The sequence below is a fragment of the Moschus berezovskii genome, chromosome 9 (genome assembly GCF_049115385.1).
Source record: "Moschus berezovskii isolate FMDL1 chromosome 9, NW_MosBer_1.0, whole genome shotgun sequence".
NCBI classification, from domain to species: Eukaryota; Metazoa; Chordata; class Mammalia; order Artiodactyla; family Moschidae; genus Moschus; species Moschus berezovskii.
Window position 1 is genome coordinate 2,545,052 of NC_142468.1, and position 20,894 is coordinate 2,565,945.

Below are 20,894 nucleotides of genomic sequence, written 5' to 3' on the forward strand. Positions count from 1 at the left end.
GATCCCTTCAGCAGGCTTTTCTGAGCAGGCCTCTGAGTCAGCATCAGATTAGTTTCTCTTCTCAGAACACATAGCCCCTTGCTTTGGGCGTGGCCCTTTGGGGAGTGGCACTGTGTGTGTGTTCCCCTGTCCTCTGTGGTTTGCTTGCTGAGGACAAGGGCTGGGTCTCACTCGCTTGGCTGAGGCCTCTTCTCACGTTCAGTGCTGGGCCCCGATTGCTTGTCCAGAACAGACCTGCCATGCTGGGCTGCGTCCCTTCACGACACTGCATCCCAGCTTCTTTCCAGCACTTGTGGGTCAAGTTCACACCTAAAGGCTATTTCACTTTCATAGTGTTTCATATCCCAAAGAAAACCTGGAAGTCTGTTAACTGGGGCTTGAGGGAACTGTAGGCTCAGACTCTGTGATGGGAATCAACCACGTGGAGATTCTCCGCTCACTCATGGTTTTGTTTGTTTGTATCTTATCCTTTGGCTGCATGTGCAGGATCTTAGTTCTCTGACCAGGGATCCAACACACTTCCCCTGCGTTGGAAGCGCAGAGTCTTAACCCCTGGACCGCCAGGGAAAACCCTCCCAGCAAACCAACTGCTTTTGCCAGAGTTGTTGTTCAGACGCTAAGTCATGTCCGACTCTTTGTGACCCCATGGACTGCAGCACACCAGGCCTCCCTGTCCATCACCAACTCCCAGAGTTCACTCAAACTCATGTCCATCGAATTGGTGATGCCAACCAACCATCTCATCCTCTGTCATCCCCTTCTCTTCCCGCCTTCAATCTTTCCCTGTATCAGGGTCTTTTCCAGTGAGTCAGCTCTCTGCATCAGGTGGCCAAAGTATTGGAGCTTCAGCTTCAGCATCAGTCCTTCCAATGAATAAGTAAGTGTTAGTCACTCAATCTTGCCCAACTCTTTGCGACCCCATGGACTGCAGCCCACCAGCCTCCTCTGTCAGATTTTCCAGGCAAGGATACTGGAGTGGGTTGCCATTTCCTTCTCCAGGGGATCTTCCCAATCCAGAGATCGAACCCAGGTGTCTTTCATTGCAGACAGATTCTTTACTGACTGAGCTACAAGGGAAGCCGTGAATAGTCAGGGTTGATTTCCTTTAGGATGGACTGATTGGATTTCCTTGCAGTCCTGTCTTCAGGGCAGGTGCTAGTGTTTGGAACCTACTAAGGAGGGAAGTTGGTAGGAATTAGAATAGTAATTGTACGATAAAGCCAGTTATCATTTCTGCTAACCAGACATGGCAGTACTTTCCAAAAGTATGGAAAGGTTCTTTTCCTTGTGCTTCTCCCATATCTTTCTTAGATGTCTTGAGATCAGTAATTGACGACCTTCAGTTCATGAATGGTAAACCTCTTCCTTTGAGCCAAAATAGCTATGCCTTGGCCTCACATTGTGAAAGAGACATACTCTGTCTTCTGTTCTTTCTTAAAAGCGCTTCTGCCTAACCTCCTCATTTACCTTTCTGGTTGGGAAGGCTGCAGACTCTTCTCACACGCAGTGAAGATCTCCTTTCCTGTGCAGATACTAAGCCTAGACTTGTTATTGTCCACAGCATCTTTTCAACGCCTCTTTAAGCAAACAGAGTTCTCCCTGTGACTCCAGCCATCCCCTGGGAGGAGGGAAGAGCCAGGCAGAGGGAAAGCAGGCCTGAGACGGACCTGGCTTTCAGCGGGAGCGGCCTCCTCGTTTTATTACTCTCAAGACATATATGATTGCTGACTTTTGGTGATTAGTACCCTCGAGAGGTGTTATTTAAAATATTAGTTTTTTTAAACTGGTTATATTTTGGTTAGAAGGTAACATAGCACAGTTGTTGTTCAGTTGCTAAGTCGTGTCTGACTCTTTGTGACCCTGTGGACTGCAGCATATCAGGCAGCACATCTTTCCCTCACCACCTCCCGGAATTCGCCCAAGTTCATGTCCACTGAATCAGTGGTGTTATCGATAGCGCTACAGCAAGACAATGATATCTTATTTGTGGTCAGAGTTGCTACTCATGCATTCCAGCCAACACCTCACTTAGGCTCCTGCCACGGTAAAAGACCACAAGCAGGTTCTGGGGCTAGACGTGTGTGTCCATCAGGTCCAGCTGGGAGAGACAGAAGCCACGCTAGGGACTCGAACAGGGAAACTTCAAAATAAAGAACCATTAGCCAGGTAGAAAGTTATTAACCAGACGACTGGAAGAGAACTCCCTCAAGGCTGGGTCTCAGAGCTCCCAGGAGCGGCCAGGGCTGGGATCCAGGCCTTTTAGGAGGAGCCTCTGAGCTCAGAGGAGGGACCAGGGGAAGGACCAGAGGGGTCTCTAGGGAGAAGGCTCCTGCCAGCACACACGGCTCTCTGGGCACATGAAGAGGTGGGGCCTGCAGGCACTGGAGGAATCGCACTCCATTCGGCAGCTCCTGTAGGACAGACTGCTGCTTCAGCGGGGAGAGACGTGGCTAGGGGATGCAGAAACCGGGAGCACGGGAGGGGTCACGTCCCTTCCGCTACCCCACCCCAGACTCGGGAGGGCAGAGCCAGGTGGGCCCAGACAGGTGGCTTGGGGCCCAGGGGCTGTAGCTCTGCACTCCCGTCCTCTCCAGAAGCACGCAGCCCAGAGCAGCGAGCTTCCCCGGCGTCACCGGAGGTCCAAGCAGAATCCTCTCAGAAAAACGTACAGCCACAGTGTGTAGGGACAAGATCTCATTTGCACAAACAGAAAACCACGGTGTGTTAGCCATTATCCCAATACCAGCTCTGCACTTTCCACCTCAGTTTTAAAGAGACTTCAGGGAGAGGAAGGTCACAGGCTCTAGAAGGTCAGGGACCCTCGCTTATAATATCTTTTTCTTCCTTATGGCCCAAGTGCCTGGCAGATAGGTGGTGCGACAGCTTCAGGAAAAATGAACATAAACATGACCATGTGGGTATTTGCAGGAGACTGTGTAAAAACCATTAAGAGGTGTTTAGGGAGAGGGAAAATCCTGTTTTGTGCTTTCACATTCATTGTAATTGAAATTTTTTTTTTAGTTTGGCCATGTGTCAGTTGAACCTAGATTCAGCTGAGGTTAAAGGGAGAACAGTCCAACAGAGACCAAAACAACAGCAGACGTCCTTGGCCAGACCATGCGGCGGTGACCAGGGGTCCCTGGGGGGCTCCCGCATTTGCAGGAGTGGCCGCCCCATCCGCTCAGCGGGGCCTGGCAGGAGGGCCAGAGGTCATTAGCGCCCCCTGAAGACCTGTTTGCTACCCTGCTTTGTGTGACAGGTCTTCTGTGTGAATCTAAGCAACTTCTCCTTAAGTGAAAATATTTGTCTTTCGGGGATTTGTTGTTTTTCCCCCTCCCCACCTCTGCTGAGTGCCAAAGGCCATGTTTGTTTGTCTTAACTCTGAAACTGTTATTGACATAGATGAAGTGTTACTTTTATTAGCTGATCACTACACGGCTTGTATTTGCTGGGTTCCTTTGCATGTAATTATGATGTGAAATCTCCTTGTAAGAGTATCTGTCAATAGTGTAATTGACTTTACCGTGTTGACTTTTTACTCAATAACCTCAGGGATCAGCCCATCCTTAGACATTGGAAACCCGCTTATTTTTAAATTTGCCTAGGCGGGGAGTCCTTAAGACACATTATCCTCAAAGTAACTGCTCCCACTTCTACAAGTTTTATGTGTGTGTCTTCTGCTGCCTCTCCAGTGAAATTCCTTGCAGAGAATACATTTGAATGGAAGAGTTATAGCCCTAGAAGAACTGTTTCTGGATCTGTTGGGAAAACGGAGCATAAGATTCCATTCATGGAAGTAGAGGCTGCTTCTCAACTACGAGCCACAGCAGTTCTCCTGGGTCTGAGCCACCTTGTTTTCACGGCTTAAGACTCTTTGACCCTAAGTGACCTCTCAGGTGGCAAAGAAAACTGTAAACGTCAAGGCTTGCCGGAGGGTTAAGAGAGAGCTGGTGGGCGCGCCATCCTTCATGTGTCAGACTGTGCTGTGCTCACTCACGTCCAACTCTTTACAACCCCATGGACTGAAGCCCACCAGGCTCCTCTGTCCATGGAGTTTTCCAGGCAGAAATTCTGGAATGGGTAGCCATTTCCTCCTCCAGAGGATCTTCCCAACCCAGGGGCTGAATCCACGTCTCCTGCATCACAGGCGGATTCTTTACTGCTGAGCCATCGGAGAAGCCTTTCATATGTCAAGAGAGCTCAGAAATCTCACACGTGAACTTGGGGACCAAGTTTCCTGGGTCCGTAGCCTGTAACTGTGGGACCTTGGGCCAGGCTTCTCACAGGAAAACCAGCACTTACCTTCTGCGTTACTAGGAGTGATAAACAGTTACATACCTGGCACATAGTAAGCGCTCTACAGGTGTTCAGTAAGTACATGATAAACAGACACACCTGCTCATAAATGGGAAAGGACTTTCCTCCAAAGATACACAAATGGCACATAGAATAAGCAGTAAGCACAGAAGAAAGCTCAGCATCACTAATCATTAGGGAAACGCAGACTGAGACCACAGTGAGATCGTGCTTCCCCCTCCCTAGGATGGCACGGTCAAGAAACAGGAAACAGTGAGTGCTGACAAGGCTGGATGGCGTCACCGACTCTGTGGACGTGAGTCTGAGTGAGCTCCGGGAGCTGGTGATGGACAGGGAGGCCTGGCGTGCTGCGGTTCATGGGGTCGCGGAGTCGGACACGACTGAGCGACTGAACTGACGAGGCTGCGAAAACTCTGGAACCCTTGAGCCAGCAGGAGTGTGGGAGGGCAGCCACTGTGGGGAGCAGTGCGGCAGGCCCCTGGGGCAGCACGGGGGTCAGCCAGTCCGTCCCGAAGGAGGTCATCCTGGGTGCTCACTGGGAGGGCTGCTGCTGACGCTGAAGCTCCGGTACTTTGGCCACCTGATGCGAAGAGCTGACTCACTGGAAAAGACCCTGATGCTGGGAAAGATTGAAGGGCAGGAGGAGAAGGGGACGACAGAGGGTGAGATGGCTGGATGGCATCACCAATTCAATGGACATGAGTTTGAGTGAACTCCGGGAGTTGGTGATGGACAGGGAGGCCTGGCGTGCTGTGATTCATGGGGTCGCAGAGAGTCAGACACGACTGAGCATCTGAACTGAACTGGAAACCTTTATGTAAACAACCCAAGGGTCCATCTGTAGATGAACAAACAAGCAAAATGTGGTATGTATACACGTGATAGAATATCCAGCCTTTAAGCAGAAGGAAGTTTGATCCAGGCTACAATATGGAGGTACCCTGAGAACATTTATGTTCAGTGAAATAAGCTACTCATAAAGAGACAACTACTGTATGACTCCACTTCAATGAGGTACCTAGAACAGTCCTGTTTATGGAGACAGAGCATAGAATGGTGGTTTCCAGTGACTGTACGGAGAAGGAATGGGGGTCATTGTTTACTGGGGACGAGTCACAAGTTTACAGGATGAAGGGGTCTAGAGATGGATGGTGGGGTGCCTGCACAATGTTGTGAGTGTATTTAATACCACTGAGCCGTGCGCTTAACAAAGGTTTAGATGGTAAGCTTTTTTCTGTTTGTGTCTTTTATCACGATTGTTTAAAGTGTAAAAGAAAATGAAATGTGTTGTGTGGAGAGCATGATTCATCCACCTGCTCCCCACGCACCTTCCCAGATCCCCTCCCTGAGCGCCTGAAGCTCAGTCCCAAACCCCAGAAAAGGCTTAGGTTGAGTTTCCGGGCCAGCTTAGGACACTGCACTCTGGTGGCAAAGCCCAGGTTTTAAGGACTCATGACATAATCTAAACCAGGTGTTAGTTGCTGAGTCGTGTCCGACTCTCTGTGACCCCATGGACTGCAGCCCACCAGGCTCCTCTCTCCGTGGGATTTTCTAGGCAAGAAAACTGGAGTGGGTAGCCATTCCCTTCTCCAGGGGGTATTCCCGACCCACAGACTGAACCTGGGTCTCCCATATTGCAGGCAGATTCTATACCACCTGAGCCACCAGAGAAGCCCCAGTCTAAACCATCAGTTCAGTTCAGTCACTCAGTCATGTATGACTCTTTGCGACCCCATGAATCACAGCATGCCAAGCCTCCTTGTCCATCACCAACTCCTGGAGTTCACTCAAACTTACGTCCATCAAATCGGTGATGCCATCCAGCCATCTCAATCTCTGTCGTCCCCGTCTCCTCCCGCCCCCAATCCCTCCCAGCATCAGAGTCTTTTCCAGTGAGTCAACTCTTCACGTGAGGTGGCCAAAGTATTGGAATTTCAGCTTTAGCATCAGTCCTTCCAATGAATATTCAGGACTGATTTCCTTAAGGATGGATAGGTTGGATCTCCTTGCAGTCCAAGGGACTCTCAAGTCTTCTCCAACACCACAATTCAAAAACATCAATTCTTTGACACTTAGCTTTCTTTATAGTCCAGTTCTCACATCCATGCATAACTACTAGAAAAACCATAGCCTTGACTAGACAGACCTTTGTTGGCAAAGTAATGTCTCCGCTGTTTAATATACTATCAAGGTTGGTCATAACTTTCCTTCCAAGGAGTAAGTGTCTTTTAATTTCATGGCTGCAATTAGCATCCACAGTGATTTTGGATCCCAAAAAAAGTCTGACACTGTTTCCACTGTTTCCCCATCTATTTCCCATAAAGTGATGGGACCAGATGCCATGATCTTTGTTTTCTGAATGTTGAGCTTCAAGCCAGCCTTTTCACTCTCCTCTTTCACTTTCGTCAAGAGGCTTTTGAGTTCCTCTTCACTTTCTGCCATAAGGGTGGTATCATCTGCATATCTGAGATTATTGATATTTCTCCCGGCAATCTTGATTCCAGCTTGTGCTTCTTCCAGCCCTGCGTTCCTCATGATGTACTCTGCATATAGCATGTTATAAAATTACAAGAAAGTTTCATTTGATCACCACCTAAGGCCGCTTAATATTTTTTGGAGCTTTAAGGACCTCAAGTGAAAATGCAGTTCCCCTGGAACAGGAAGCAAGTCAGGAATTAATGGTTCTATTGTCATATGTGGCTCAGAGGTTAAAGCGTCTGCCTCCAATGCGGGAGACCCGGGTTCGATCCCTGGGTTGGGAAGATCCCCTGGAGACGGAAATGGTAACCCACTCCAGTATTCTTGCCTGGAGAATCCCATGGACGGAGATGCCTGGTAGGCTACAGTCCACGGGGTCGCAAAGAGTCGGACACGACTGAGCGACTGAACGGAACGGAACGGAACGGATTGTCATATGAAGCATTAATACTTAAGGTCCTGTCAAAATAAAGTCACCAGGAAAAGGCATGTACCAGCTTCAGATCTGCTTCTGGTCACTGCCTCTGTCTTTCGCTTGGAGAACGTGTTTGTCACAGGAGTTTAGGAAGCCTGCAACCTTCAGTTTGAAGATGGGGTGGGGCCCGGTGATATCACTGGAAGGAAAGTTTGCCACTGATCTGTTTTTTGTTTTCATTTAAAAACCAAGTACCTGTCAGCTTTCATCTTTTGAAACCATGGTCTTTGAAGGCAGTTCTAAAACGCAGTATTAGGTTATGCTTTGTGGTGGGAAGGAGAGGAGGAAATAGTAAAGGGAAAAGGGAAAAACAACGCCAGGGGGATAAACGATGCACGTGAGTTCCCCCTGGGCCACCAGCTCAGCTTTTGTCTCGACTTCTGGTTCTTCTGGTCCAGAAATTGAAACAGTGACCAGGAGATTCACTGTGTGATGTTTGATCCACGGTCTGCAGTTGCTCCTCGTATTTCAAACCAGTGGCATTGGTTAAGGCCTTTGAAAGTCCTGGCAGCTTTTCCTGTTGTACGTAAAAAGTCCTCTGCACTCCTGATGATGCTGGACTGTGCCAAATGCAAAATGATTCATGGAGGAGAGTTTTATGGTCATGCCTGTCATGTTCTGTGATCACATAGAACAGTATATGCAGATAAGGAGTCACCATTGTCTCAGTCTTTTAAAGGGACCCCTTGCAGCTCATGGGAGGAAACCGTGCGCCTTCCTGCCCCCAACGTGGAGATGACCACTGAGGCAGAGCCCCTGGCATTGTTGAACCCGTGTACTTCCCAGGAAGGGCTACACAGCAGGAGCAGGCGTCAGAGGCCCCCACAGCTGCTAAAGATAACCATAATCCCAACTTCTGTACGTACTGCTCCTAGGCTTTCAGAAGTGTTTTTGATGTCCATGAGGAGTACACTTAATTTTGCTTGATTTGAATTTTATTTGTTAGTCTCTGGAGTGGCCCTTTATCTCTTCTTTTCTGACTTGCCCCTTTCCCTCTTTATCCATTACAAACTCTGTTTGGTTTGCTTCATGCAGTTGTAACTGACGGCGTTTTCATGCCTATAGAATATTCCACTGTGTGGCTGTGCCACAAATTTTTTTTTTTTTTTAAGGTATTTGAATTGTTTACAGTTACTCGCTTTGACAAAGTTGCCATGGGAGTTCCTGCCCATGCCTACAGCTTCGTCCATGATGTATGTTCCGGTCTGGGAGTTTTTGGTTTAGGCAGGGTTGCCGTGCTCAGCTTTACCAGATGACGACAGGTGGTCTTCTGGAGCGCTCGCATCCACCTGCGCGCCTCCCAGCAGAGTGTGGTGCTTCCCCTTCCTCGGCGTCTTCACAGACATGTCGAGGTGTCATCCTGTGCAGTTTCAACCAGTCTAGTGGATATGTAACAGTATCCTGCAGCATTTTAATTTCCATTTCCCTTCTTACTAAAGAGGTTGCACAGTTCTCCATTTATTTAACTGACTGCTTGAATATGCTTTTTGATGGATTTCCTGTTCAACAGTTTATTCATTTTTCTATCAGGTTGTTTTCTTTTCTTCTTATCTTTGTAGGACTTCTTTGTTTATTCTGGATAATAACCCTTTATTTGACTATCTTGTGTTGAGTCACTCTTTGTGACCCCATGGACTGCAGCATGCCAGGCTTCCCTGTCCTTCACTATCTCCCAGACTTTGTTCAAACTCATGTCCATCAAGTCAGTGATGCCATCCAACCGTCTCATCCTCTGTCGTCCCCTTCTCCTCCTGCCTTCAGTCTTTCCCAGCATCAGGGTCTTTTCCAGTAAGTCTGCTGTTCACATCAGGTGGTCAAAGTATTGGAATTTCAGCTTCAGCATCAGTCCTTCCCATGAATGTTCAAGACTGATTTCCATTAGAATGGATTGGTTGGATCTCCTTGTAGTCCAAGGAATCTCAGGAGTCTTCTCCAGTGCTAAAATTTGAAAGTACTACAGCACATCAATTCTTCAGCACTCAGCCTTTTTTATGGTCCAACTCTCACATCTGTACATGGCTATTGGTCTACAGTGGCTATACAAACCTTTATTAGCAAATTGATGTCTCTCCTTTTTAATATGCCGTTGCTGACTGTATGTGTTGCTAACAACTTTTCTGAGTTTGTGGATGGTCATTTCACTGTCCATAGTAATGTCTTCTGATGAACAGAAGCTCTTCATTTTCATGCTTAGTAATCACTTTGTAATGAAATCTAGTGTCTTTTAAAAGTCCCTACTGTAAGATTAAATGGTCTTCTGTAGTTTTTTTTCTAAAAGATTAAAAAAAATTTTTTCCTATATCATTTAAATACTATAATCAATCTGGAGTTTATTATTTGTATACTGATTTTTTTCCAGCAACCTTGCTAAATAAACTGACTTAGTAAATGTACTAATTTACCTGTAGATTCTTCTGTGTATAAAATCAGATAAATAATGGTGGGAATTCTTCTTATATCCTGTCCTATTAGAGTTAGAACCTCTGAGTATAAGTAATGATGACAGACATCTTTGTATTGTTTCATCCTTTCTTGCATTCATTATTTGGCTGCGTCTGATCTTAGTTGAGGCATGCAGGCTCTCTTGACGTGGCTCCAGAGCGTGCAGGCTCAGTAATTGCCGCGCTGGGGCCCAGTTGCTCCCGGCACATGGCATCCAAGTTCCCTGACCAAGAACAGAGCCCACATCTCCCGCATTGCAGAAGGGACTCTTAACTCCTGAACAGCCACCAAAGCCCCTGTATTGTTTCTTATTTTAAAGAGTGCTGTGTTATTGAAGAACAACTGATGGACTGTTTGTTATAGGTTTCTTAGGAAATATACTTTATCATTACAAAAGTATTCCTTCTGTATTTGGCTTGCAGTGGTAGTTTATCATAAATGGTTGTCGAATTTCATCAAAGAAATGTTTATATCATTTAGCAGAACCATAAATTTTTTCTCATTGTTTTACTGTGGTGAATTACATGATAAATTCCTAATTTTAAATAAAACCCACATATACTGGTGATATATTTTTTCTGTATTGCTGGGTTTGGTGCGCTGGCATCTGATGTGTGACTTTTTGCATATTTGTCCATATCCATGTTCCTCTAGTGTCATCTTTATCTAGGTTTGGTGTCGGGATTACATTATTCTCACATAATGCAATAGCGTGTTCATTCTTAGATTCCCTGAGTTTAGGTAAGATTGAAATTATCTGTTACTTAACGTTTGTTGGAACTTACTTGCAAAACACTGCAGAGCTGGTGTTTGATTTGTGGGATAATTTTTAACTGTTGAGTGAATTTCTTTAATTCTTATAACTTATTTTTCATTTCTTTTTAAATTCATTTTGGTAACTGTAGGGATTTGTCCATATCACCTGCTTTCAAAAAAGTGGCATAAAGTTATTTATAATACATATCTGTCGTCTCTTCAATGTCTTTTGTAGTTGCATCCCTTTTATTTCATTTTATTACCTCTCTTTTTGCTTAACCTTAACACACACAGTGTTTTTTCTCTAAAAGAATCAACTTTGGAGCTTTTTTAAATTATTATAATTGCCTCTATTTTGTATCTCTTCTCTGTATCATTGTTCTGCTTGTTTTCTTTATAATTTCCTTTCTTTCTTTGTGTTTGTTCTTTTTTTGTGTGGTGATCTGAATTGGATACTTTTATTTCAAGCTTTTATTCTTTTATATAAAAGTTTCAGGCTACACTTTTGTTCAAACTGCTGCTTCCTTGTCTCCATAAGTTTTGGCACCTTTTATTTTCAGTATTGTTACAAGTTCAGAGAATTTACTGTTTTCATCTTGCTTTCTTCTTTCACCCATAGCTGTTTTTAGAGGTGTGTTTCTAAATTTTCAAACCTATGAGGAGGTGGTTTTTGCTTATTTTTGCTTTTAGTTACCTCTTCATCATTAATTAGTAATTACAGTGCATTGTGGTCAGACAATTCATCCATAAGAAACTGCTATTTGAAGTTTGTGGAGACTTGCTCTGTGGTCTCGTAGTGCATGCCAGTCTTTATTATAAACATTTTGTGTGCTTCAAAGTAATATACCTTGTCTATTACGAGCACATGTTCTATATATGTCCACTAGTTCAGCTCTACATGTGAACCGTGTCTGGGTGTCTGGGGGAGAAGGGAGAACGGGGAGAGGTGTGGGTCTGACCATTTCTTCTTGTAGCTCTTCCAATTTGGGTGTATTTTGAAGCAATCTTATTGGAGGTCTCCACGTTTATAACAGTTATATATTCCTGGTGATTGAAACTTTCTGAATATTTAAAGACTCTATCTATAGTAATGATTTTTTGCCTTAAAAATCTATCGTGTCTGGGTTAATATAGCTGCATCAGCATGGCACCATGATTTTCCTCCTTTTACTTTTAACCTTTCTTAGTCCTTTCGTTTTAGGTTCATCTCTTATAAATGGCATATGACTTTTCCAAAAAAGTCTGTGTTAAGTGATCTTTACCTTTTAGTGGAGATACCAGCCTGTTTTAACTGACACGTGTGGATTTCTTTCTGCCATCTCAGCTTGCATTTTCTGCAAGCTTTGTTTGCCCCCACCTCCCAGGTTCCTCTCTAACACCGTGTGGTTTCTGTTGCTATGCCTGCTCCTGGCCGTGCTGTGTGTGCACTGCTGTGGGCTCTCTCTGGGTGTTGCGAGCAGGGCGGCTCTCTCGCTGTGCACGCAGGCTGCTCGCTGCGGTGTCTTCTCTGCTGCGGATCGCAGGCTCTGCACCGGCTCAGTATCTGTGGCCCACGGGCTTAGCTGCTCCACGGCACGTGGGGCCTTCTGGACCAGGGACGAACCCATGTCTCCTGCATTGGCGGGCAGATTCTTTACCACTGAGCTCCAGGGAAGCCCACTAACATTGTTTTAAATTGACCATGATTCTTCTACTTGTCATTCCTTTTTTCCCCCCTTCTAATGGTTTATAAGTTATATAGATCTTTCTGTTCTTTTCGTGTGGATCCTAGAATTTTTAGCATGAACATTTAAAAATGTACAGAGTTAATCAGTATCGTTAACCTCCTGCTCAATACAAGACCTCTGGAATGCTTTGATTTCCATTCTCTCCACCTCCTAAGTGAAATGCTACATTTGTCTAGGACTTGAGCTCTATTCCATATTTCAGTTTCTGTAAGTCAGTTACTATCGTTGGCCCTCCATATCCATAGGTTCTGCATCCCTGGATTCAATCAACTGCTGGTAGAAAATATTAGGAAATAAAAAGAATTCCAGAAAGTTCCAAAAATCAGAACTGATTTGCCCTGTGCACTAGCAGTTGTCTGCGTAGTGTTTATCCATACATTGTATTAGGCGTCATAAGCAATCCTGTGATGATTTAAAGTGTACAGGAGGACATGCGTAAGTTCTCCGCAAATACTGCACCATTTTGTAAAAGGGACTTGAGTGTTCACAGATTTTGATATCTGTGGGTACGTGGAACCAAAACCCCCACAGACACTAGAGGACAGCTCAGTGTCACCAAGGATCACTACTTGACTACATTTCCTTTGCTTAGCACTTTTTTTTCTTCTCTTGTGTCTCGGACCTTTTTTGCTTTTGGCTTTTATTTAACTTTTATTTTATATTTTAATCAACTTTTATTTAGTTGGTTTACAGCATTGTGTTAGTTCCAGGTGTACAGCAAGATGATTCCGTTATCCGGTGCGTATATCCACTCTTTTTCAGATTCTTTTCCCATGCAGTTACTATTAACACCGAGTCCTGAGTGCCATTCCCTATGCTCTGCAGTAGGTCCTTGCTGAGTCTTGTTTTATAGATAGAGGCGTGTGGGTTCAGTCACAGCCTTCCTCCTTCGCTAACCATAATTTGTTTTCTCTTTTTTTCCTGAAAAATACTCTTAAGAAGTTCTATCGTTGAGTCTCTGCTTTTAATCAAAGTCTTGACTTTTTGTCTGAAAACATTTTTATTTTGCCTTCTTTCTGTTTGTTCAGTTGCTAACTCATGTCCGATTCTGCGGCCCCAAGGGCTGAATGAGGCACGCAGGGCTTCCCGGTCCTTCACTGTCTCCCGGGGTTTGCTCAGGTTCATGTCCACTGAGTCGGTGATGCTAGCCATCTCATCCTCTGCCAGCCTCTCCTTTTGCCTTCAGCCTCTCCCTGGGCCTTCGTTCTCAGATGATAGTATTGTAGTTGGACAGTTACTGTTTCTCTCTCGTTTTGAGATTACTGCCTCATCTGAGTCACTGGTTTTATCTTAACTACTCCTCCTCCTCAGGTGATATGTTTCCTTTCTCGTACTTCTAAAGCTGTGTGTGTGTGTGTGTGTGTGTGTGTGTGTGTGTGTGATGTCTGTGATGACTTCATGTATCTAGGTGTGTATTTCTTTGTATCTCGTACTTCTAAAGCTCTGTGTGTGTGTGTGTGTGTGTGTGTGTGTGATGTCTGTGATGACTTCATGTATCTAGGTGTGCATTTCTTTGTATCCTCCTGGCTTTCTGAATCTGAAGAATGGTAACTCACCAAAGCTAGAAAATTCTCAGCCCTTTTCTGCTCTGGGATTGGTTCTTCCCCATTTCTCCTTTCACTTTGGAGCTCCAGTTGCATTTGTATCGGACGCTCTTATTATGTTCTGTATTGCCCAGTCTCTCGTCCATGTTTTCCATCTCTTTATCTCTCTCTGCTGCGTTTCCTATAATATCTTTAGATCCATCTTTCAGTTGACTAATTTTTTGTTTGTTTTCCACAACTCAATTGCGTTGAGTTTTTTAATTTCAGGAATTATATTTTTCAGCTCTGGAAATTCTGTTTGAGGCATCCCCAAATCAACCAGCTCTGCTTGGTTTTAGTAATCCAGTGTTTCTAATATTTGCCGGTTCCCTTTTTTTTTCTGGTACATACATTACATTCTTTGTCTAATTATTGCAGTATTTTCAGACTTTACTGTTTGGATTCTGTGGTGTGTTTTTTTCTCTTTTCTCTTACAGAGGCTTATTTCTTTTATATTTAATGATTTTTTTTTTTTAATTGTGAACCTGTGTTCTTTAAAGTCTTATCTGTGAGAGTTCTTTGTGGACTGGGTTTGAAGTATGTTCTTCCAAAAAGGGTTTGTGTTTTCCTCTAGTAGGCACCATTGGGCACTTTAAACTGAATATAGCTTGGGGTCTTTTGGTCCACATGGTAGAATTCTGGCCTCATACCCACAAGACTTCAGACTCGTGGCTTAAAGGGAGGCTTTTCTTGTCTCCAGTTCCATCTGGAGCTGAGGTCAGGCTGGCCTGTATCCCCACTGTCTGCCGCTGATTCCCTAGGATCTCATTGAAGGCCTCCTCATTCAAGGGTCCTTGCGTTTTATGTGGCATTTTTACAGTTATACTTTCCTAGTGGGCTATTTGGTGATTTTAGATTATGAACTCCTACTTGATTCAGCTTGATCTACAGGCATCCTGATGGCCTTCGCATGGGTTGCTTTCTTCAGGAGAGGTTTTGCTTTTTAAACTTGTCCTGGGAGCCTGGGGACCAATGCGTCTGAGGGCACTTAACACCCGGAGGGGCCACAGTAAGCCAGGAGCTGCCCAAGTCCTTCCCCCTGCAGCGCCCTCCCCCCAAGTTTGGGCTCCTGTCCCAGGGCTGGAGGCGGCATTTGCTCCACAAAGCCCTGCCTTAGATGCCTGCTGCTCACATTTCAGATTTTGTCTTTGTTTTTTTTTTTAAGATTTTCATCTGTGTGTGTGTGAAGTTCTTTTGGTCTGTGTGTGTTTACATGGATCTCCAAGAGTCCCCTTATTTTCCAACGAACCCAGCAATGACTAATACATCGCTGTCCTTCGCCCAGGGTCTTTTGTATGGTAGTTGGAAGAATGCCTTCCGAATATCTTTTCTGCCACCAGCTGGGAATGGAAGCGTCTGGTCACCTCTCATCCTCCGTTTCTTTCTACCTGTGGTCCGTTTTGGACAAAAGTGCCGCACAGCAAGCACTGCTTCTGTAATCCTCTTAACCCCACCCGCTTCTCTTCACACTTGGCAAAAGACCAGAGTTCTCAAGTAAATCCCTAAGAAGGACGGCTTCACCCTAAATGCGCCCCTCCAGGTTGAAAGCCATCAGTTCCAGAGAGAACTCTAGGGCACAGGTGGAAGGGTGGGGTGACAACACGTAGAGACGCTATGGTAATAGAACAAATCAAGAGCAAATCAAAACTCAGCAAAATGCCCGTGTCTGATCAGAAGCTATCCCTTAACTTGTGGGTGGCGAGGACTGCTCATTCTCACCCTGAACTAATGTGATTTCGCAACTTTCATGTTGAGTATTTCCCACCGATTTGACAAGAGGATTAATACCAGGTTTTTATTTGAGATGAATAACACATGGTTCTGTGGGGTCCCAGTGAAGTCAGGTGGCCTTAATTTATGCTAACATGATTGTCGTGAGTATCGTTCCTTAGAAAACGAAGCTAAAAAATGGCAGGCACTTCAGACATATCCCATGTTCATGTTGATGAATGGTGCTTGAGGAGGTGGTTAGAAGTTCTTCCTCTTCCAACATAATATTTTAGCCTGCCTGGTTTCCTCTTTGTAAAGTAGTTGGCGTCCTGCAGTGACAGACCCTATAGCAGGAGGTGTCTGACACCAGTCTGTGCAGCCAGCCTGCACCCACCATGAACAGCGCTGCTTCGAGTGATTAATATTTGAAGAAGCTTGTCGCTGCCTGCTGAGTTTGTGTGTAATTTATGGACTATGAGCCCATCGTAAAATCTCAGAGAAAGCTAACTGTATCACGTGAGAGAAAGATGCATTTGTATTTCAATTCTAACTCCCTGAGGTTATCTCTGCGAACCTGCTTTTATCCAGAGGTACAGTCAGTGTGTTGGCAGGAAGCTTCCTTCCCGGGAAGGACGGGGACACACTGCAGTTTCCTGTTTGAGCCATCTTTGAGGACCAGCAGGGTCGCCCTGAACCAGTCACAGGGTTCCCTGAGTTTGTTCTATCTTATCTGTCTGTCTTCTGTGAGGCGGTGGAGTGGGGCTGGTATTGCAGGCTGTGGATCTTGGGACCCTGCTTGGAGTGCAGTGTGTTTTCAGGTAGAAGCAGAGACCCTGCCCCACACCGCCTTGAATTCACGGGCTCGGGAAGCGATTTGCTTTTTTCTTTTCCTTCACTTCCTGTGACACCTTCAAGGAGGTCTCAGTGCACTGCTCTCACGCTTGCGAATAGCCTTTTTCTTTTTTTAAGTATATTTGATCTACAATGCTGTGTTAATTACTGCTGCCATTGGAAGGGCTGATGCTAAAGCTGAAACTCCAATACTTTGGCCACCTCATGCAACGAGTTGACTCACTGGAAAAGAGTCTGATGCTGGGAGGGATTGGGGGCGGGAGAAGACCGGGACGACAGAGAATGAGATGGCTGGATGGCATCACCGACTCAATGGACATGAATTTGAGTGAACTCCGGGAGTTGGTGATGGACAGGGAGGCCTGGCGTGCTGTGATTCATGGGGTCGCGGAGAGTCGGACACGACTGAGCGACTGAACTGAACTGAACTGAAGTCGCTTCAGTCATGTCCGACTCCTGTGACCCTGTGGACTGCAGCCCACCAGGCTCCCCCGTCCCTGGAATTCTCCAGGCAGGAGCACTGGCGTGGGTGCCAGTGCCCTCTGTGGTGTCGATTACTGCTGTACGGCAGAGTGCCTCATTTATACACATGTATGTGTTCAGTCGCTTCAGTCCTGTCCGACTCTTTGTGACCCCGTAGACTGCATCCCGCCAGGCTCCTCCATCCATGGCATTCTCCAGGCCAGAATACTGGAGTGGGTTGCTAGTCCCTTCTCCAGAGAATCTTCCTGACCCAGGGATCGAACCTGGGTCCCCTGCATGGCAGGCAGATTCTTTACCACTGAGCCACCTGGGAAGCCCAATGCAAACATATATATGTATGTATATAAACATTCTTTTTTTTGATGTTCTTTTCCATTCCTTGAGAAAGAAGGATAGAGCGAGCAGCCCTCAGATTCAGGACCTGCCCCCTGTGCAGACGGGCTGAACCTGCTTTCTTTCTGCCGTGTTTCCCCTGTCTCTACCCTACACCCAGGCTTTTTACTTAGAAAAGGGTCTAACCTGCGGGGAAAGCAGCACACCACCATGTATGCCTTTCACCTGGACTCACGAAGAGTTAGTTTTTTGCACTGCTTGCCTTTTTTTGACTCTGGCTCCCAGAATCCTCTCCCTCTCCACAGCACCGCACTGCCCTTCCCTGGGGCCACCTCCTCAGGGAGTGTCCGGGAAGGCTCCCCCCAGACCGCCCGCTCTCTGCTGCACAATCCCACCTGCTCCGGCACGCTGGTGGAGAATCCCCAGACCGCCTCCTCCGGCGCTTGCTCAGTATCTCCCATGTGGGTCCCTGCCTGGCACCACGCTAGGCCTTGAGGACATCCCAGGGGCCGGACCCTGCCTTGTGGGGCTGACCCTCTCACAGGAACCATCACAAAGCCCGTGATGATAGTGCTGGCCATGGAGGGAATTTGGGGTGCTGACAGTTGGGGCAGTTGGGACAGGTGTACCCATGATCCCAAGGTCTAGCAACGTTTTCACTGTTGGGCAAGCCAGTGGGAAAGGAGGCCAGTGTGGTGCAGCAGAAAATTTCCCCACCCTGCCCAGAGCCCCCAGCCCCCGCACCCACGGCCAGACACCATGTCCCCCACAGGCGTCCCGTGCCCTCTCTCAGCCCCCTGCATCCGTAAGTGACCCCCCTCCATGAGTGTTCCTCTCTGGTCCCTGCCTCCCCGATCTCCTTACTGCCGGCCCCTCGCGTGCGCCGGGCAGACAGCATCCACACCCATCCACACAGCATGCAGCCGAATCCCACGGAGGCATCATGGTCCTCACTGGTCCAGATACCAGCCGGCGGTCACCCACATTCCACAGCGCGGTGCAGTGGGGCAGGGCGGGGGTGCAGACACTGTGTCCCTTTTGCCAAAAAGAAAGCACAAGGGAGGTCCGTTCCCTGCTCGGACATACGGACGTGACAACATACTCAGAGGTGTGACGGTCCTGTTGGGTTCTGGTGGGAATACATAGGTGATCTGGTTACAGGGCAGATCAGAGAAGAGCAAGAGTCGGTCTGGTGGTGTAGCTGAGAGCTCGAGATTCAGGCTGCGGTTCCCATCCCTGCTCATGATGAGCTGTGCCGCTTTAAGTAAATTACCAGACTTGCCCAGACCTCACTTCTAGCATCTATAGAGTAAGGATGCTAATAGAACCGCTTTATAGAGATGAATGCAATCTTCTCTGCAGATCCAGCAAGGCGCCTGGCAGGTGGTTGGTTTAGTAGATGGTTGCTTGTTGGTGTCACGTCTGTGTAACCATGACTTGCTTCTCTGATCATCTGTGAGCATCCTTGTGAGTGTCTGGATCTCATTCCGCCTAGGGCTGCCTCCCCCGGGGACTCCCACCCTGAGGCCGCGCACCCACCTGAGGGGTGGCATGAGTGGATGAGGGAGGAACCACAGCAGTGAAGAGCTGTCACCCCGCGGCAGGTGGCTCTTTTTCCCTGAACACAAGGTTTAGCTTGCTGACAAAGACTCCAGGCGGAGCCACCTTAGAGGAGAGCAGGCCTTTTTCCTCCAAAGGACCCAGCCAGCGTGGCCGGGTGGTATCTCCACCCTGCACTGGCGGACACCTGAAACCCAGCACAGCTTGATTCTTATGGTTTAACAGGAGAGATTGTGCTTCCGCACCGTCTCAGCAGGAGAGCGTTGCTTTGACTCCTCAGCCACACGCATGGAGTGGCCGTGTCCACGGCGGGAGATCAGCAGGGATTTCGGGTCTAGCTTCAGGGCAGAGGCTCCTGTTGGCAGACGGCTGGCGGGGCGTCCCCGCATCTGCTCCGCGAGCTCGGGGGGCTGCCGGGGGCTGCTCCGGGGGCTTTAACCGTGTCCTCTCTCGTCCCCGCCCTGCAGGAACGGCCTCCCCGGCTGCCGCCTGCGGACTGAGAGCGAGCCGGCGTGCGGCTCCCCGGTGGTCAGCGGGGACCCCAAGGAGGACCACACCTACAGCAGCGCCAAGGCCGCTGCCGCCCGCAGCGCCTCGCCCGCCAGCGACTCCGCCTCGTCCTCCTCGGCCGACGAGCCCGACGAGTTCGCCGCCAAGGGGGGCCCGGAGGGCAGCGAGGGCAGCTGCCCGAGCCGCGAGAGCCACAGCGAGCCGGAGGAGGACGGCCGGCCGCGCGGCCCGCGGGAGGCCCCGGGCGACGGCGGCCCCGCGCCCGCGCACAAGAAGCGGCTGCCCGCGGCCAAGGCGCGGAAGGTGCCGAGCGACACGCTGCCCCTCAAAAAGAGACGCACGGAGAAGCCCCCCGAGAGCGACGACGAGGAGATGAAGGAGGCGGCGGGCTCGCTCCTGCACCTGGCGGGCATCCGGTCCTGCCTGAACAACATCACCAATCGGACGGCAAAGGGGCAGAAGGAGCAAAAGGAAACCGCGAAAAATTAACAAAAACAAGTCACTGATTTGTTTTGAACTTACGGCCATTTGGTTTCAGCATGTCAGGAGATTTCTAATGATTTGTGGCAATATCAGCAATTTATTATTTTTTTTTTCCTTTGATTTGGGTTTCTTTCTTCTCTTTCCTTTTTTTTTTTTTAATTTGTCCCCCCTCCTTGGTTTTGGACCCTTAAGAATTTTATGTTTAAAGGAGATTGAAGCCATAGAACTCATATTGACACTCAGCCGTTTTACAAAAGCTTTTCATTTCCTGAAGACAAAACCGAAAAAGCCAAAATGACCATTGCTTCCTCCAGCTTGTCTCAGAATCCCGCGGCTGAATCCACAGGGATGCAGCAGCAATGCCGCGGGAACACACCCCCAGCACTAGAAGGCACCTGCGCAAGGTCACCATCGATCAGGCCCAACCTTTAGGTTTAAGAGGTCAGGGTGTGCACCCAGCTGGGTCAATGAGTGAGCGCACGTAGGCAAGTGAGCAGACGGAAGGCCCCCTGGTCCCGCTAGGAGCAGACCCAGGCTCGTGGCACCGGGGCGTCAGATGATGCCAGGAGAAGCCTTGGCATGGCTCTGAGCATGCAGTGTGAGGTGGCAGCAGGGCGGCCACCAGCCCTCTGTGCTTCTTAACCGCGAAGCCCAGGAGCACCTCCGCAGGCAAACACCAGTCCGCTCCTGTTCACCGGGTCTCAGTGACTGGTGAGAAGAAACTGGGTCAGTGTTTAATGATGTTGCTCATCATTGGATCGGTTCTGTATTAAAGGAAAAGAAGGTTACACAAGCCATAAGCCTGAAGGTTGGTCCTGCTCATACACGTGTGCGCACACACATAACACACCACACACACGAAAGAGGGGAAAAAAAAACCTGATGCAAAAAACAAGCTATGTCTTCTTAACTGCCCAAGTGAAAATCAAGTTCCAAGAAATTACCATAGCTGTTAAGGAAATAATGGTACAAAACTTTTTCTGTCTGTCAAAATCATTTGATCCAAGTGAAAACAAAAAGCTGCGGAACCTGCCATTAGTATTGTGGTGTATTTTTAAAAGCTGAAAGGCACATTGATGGACAAACTAAAGTAAATAATGGCAAAAAAAAGAAAAAAAAAAACTCCTATACTGCCCTCAAAATGGAGTTTGCAATTAACGTCAGTCAGGATTCATCTTTGCAAAA

The 20,894-nt window shown here is 47.5% G+C and overlaps 1 protein-coding gene across 10 annotated transcripts in view; it reads left to right on the top strand.

Annotated features, from left to right (window-relative positions):
- The window catches only part of FOXN3 (forkhead box N3), a 439,954-nt gene extending 419,316 nt beyond the window's left edge, over positions 1-20,638 (top strand). For all 10 annotated transcript variants that reach the window (XM_055437276.2, XM_088839390.1, XM_055437272.2 and 7 more), the window contains one exon: positions 19,184-20,638. In XM_055437276.2, coding sequence (XP_055293251.1) covers positions 19,184-19,715 — 532 coding nt within the window. In that variant the 3' untranslated portion in view covers positions 19,716-20,638. The remainder of the gene's footprint in view (positions 1-19,183) is intronic.
- The last annotated feature ends 256 nt before the right edge of the window (positions 20,639-20,894 follow it).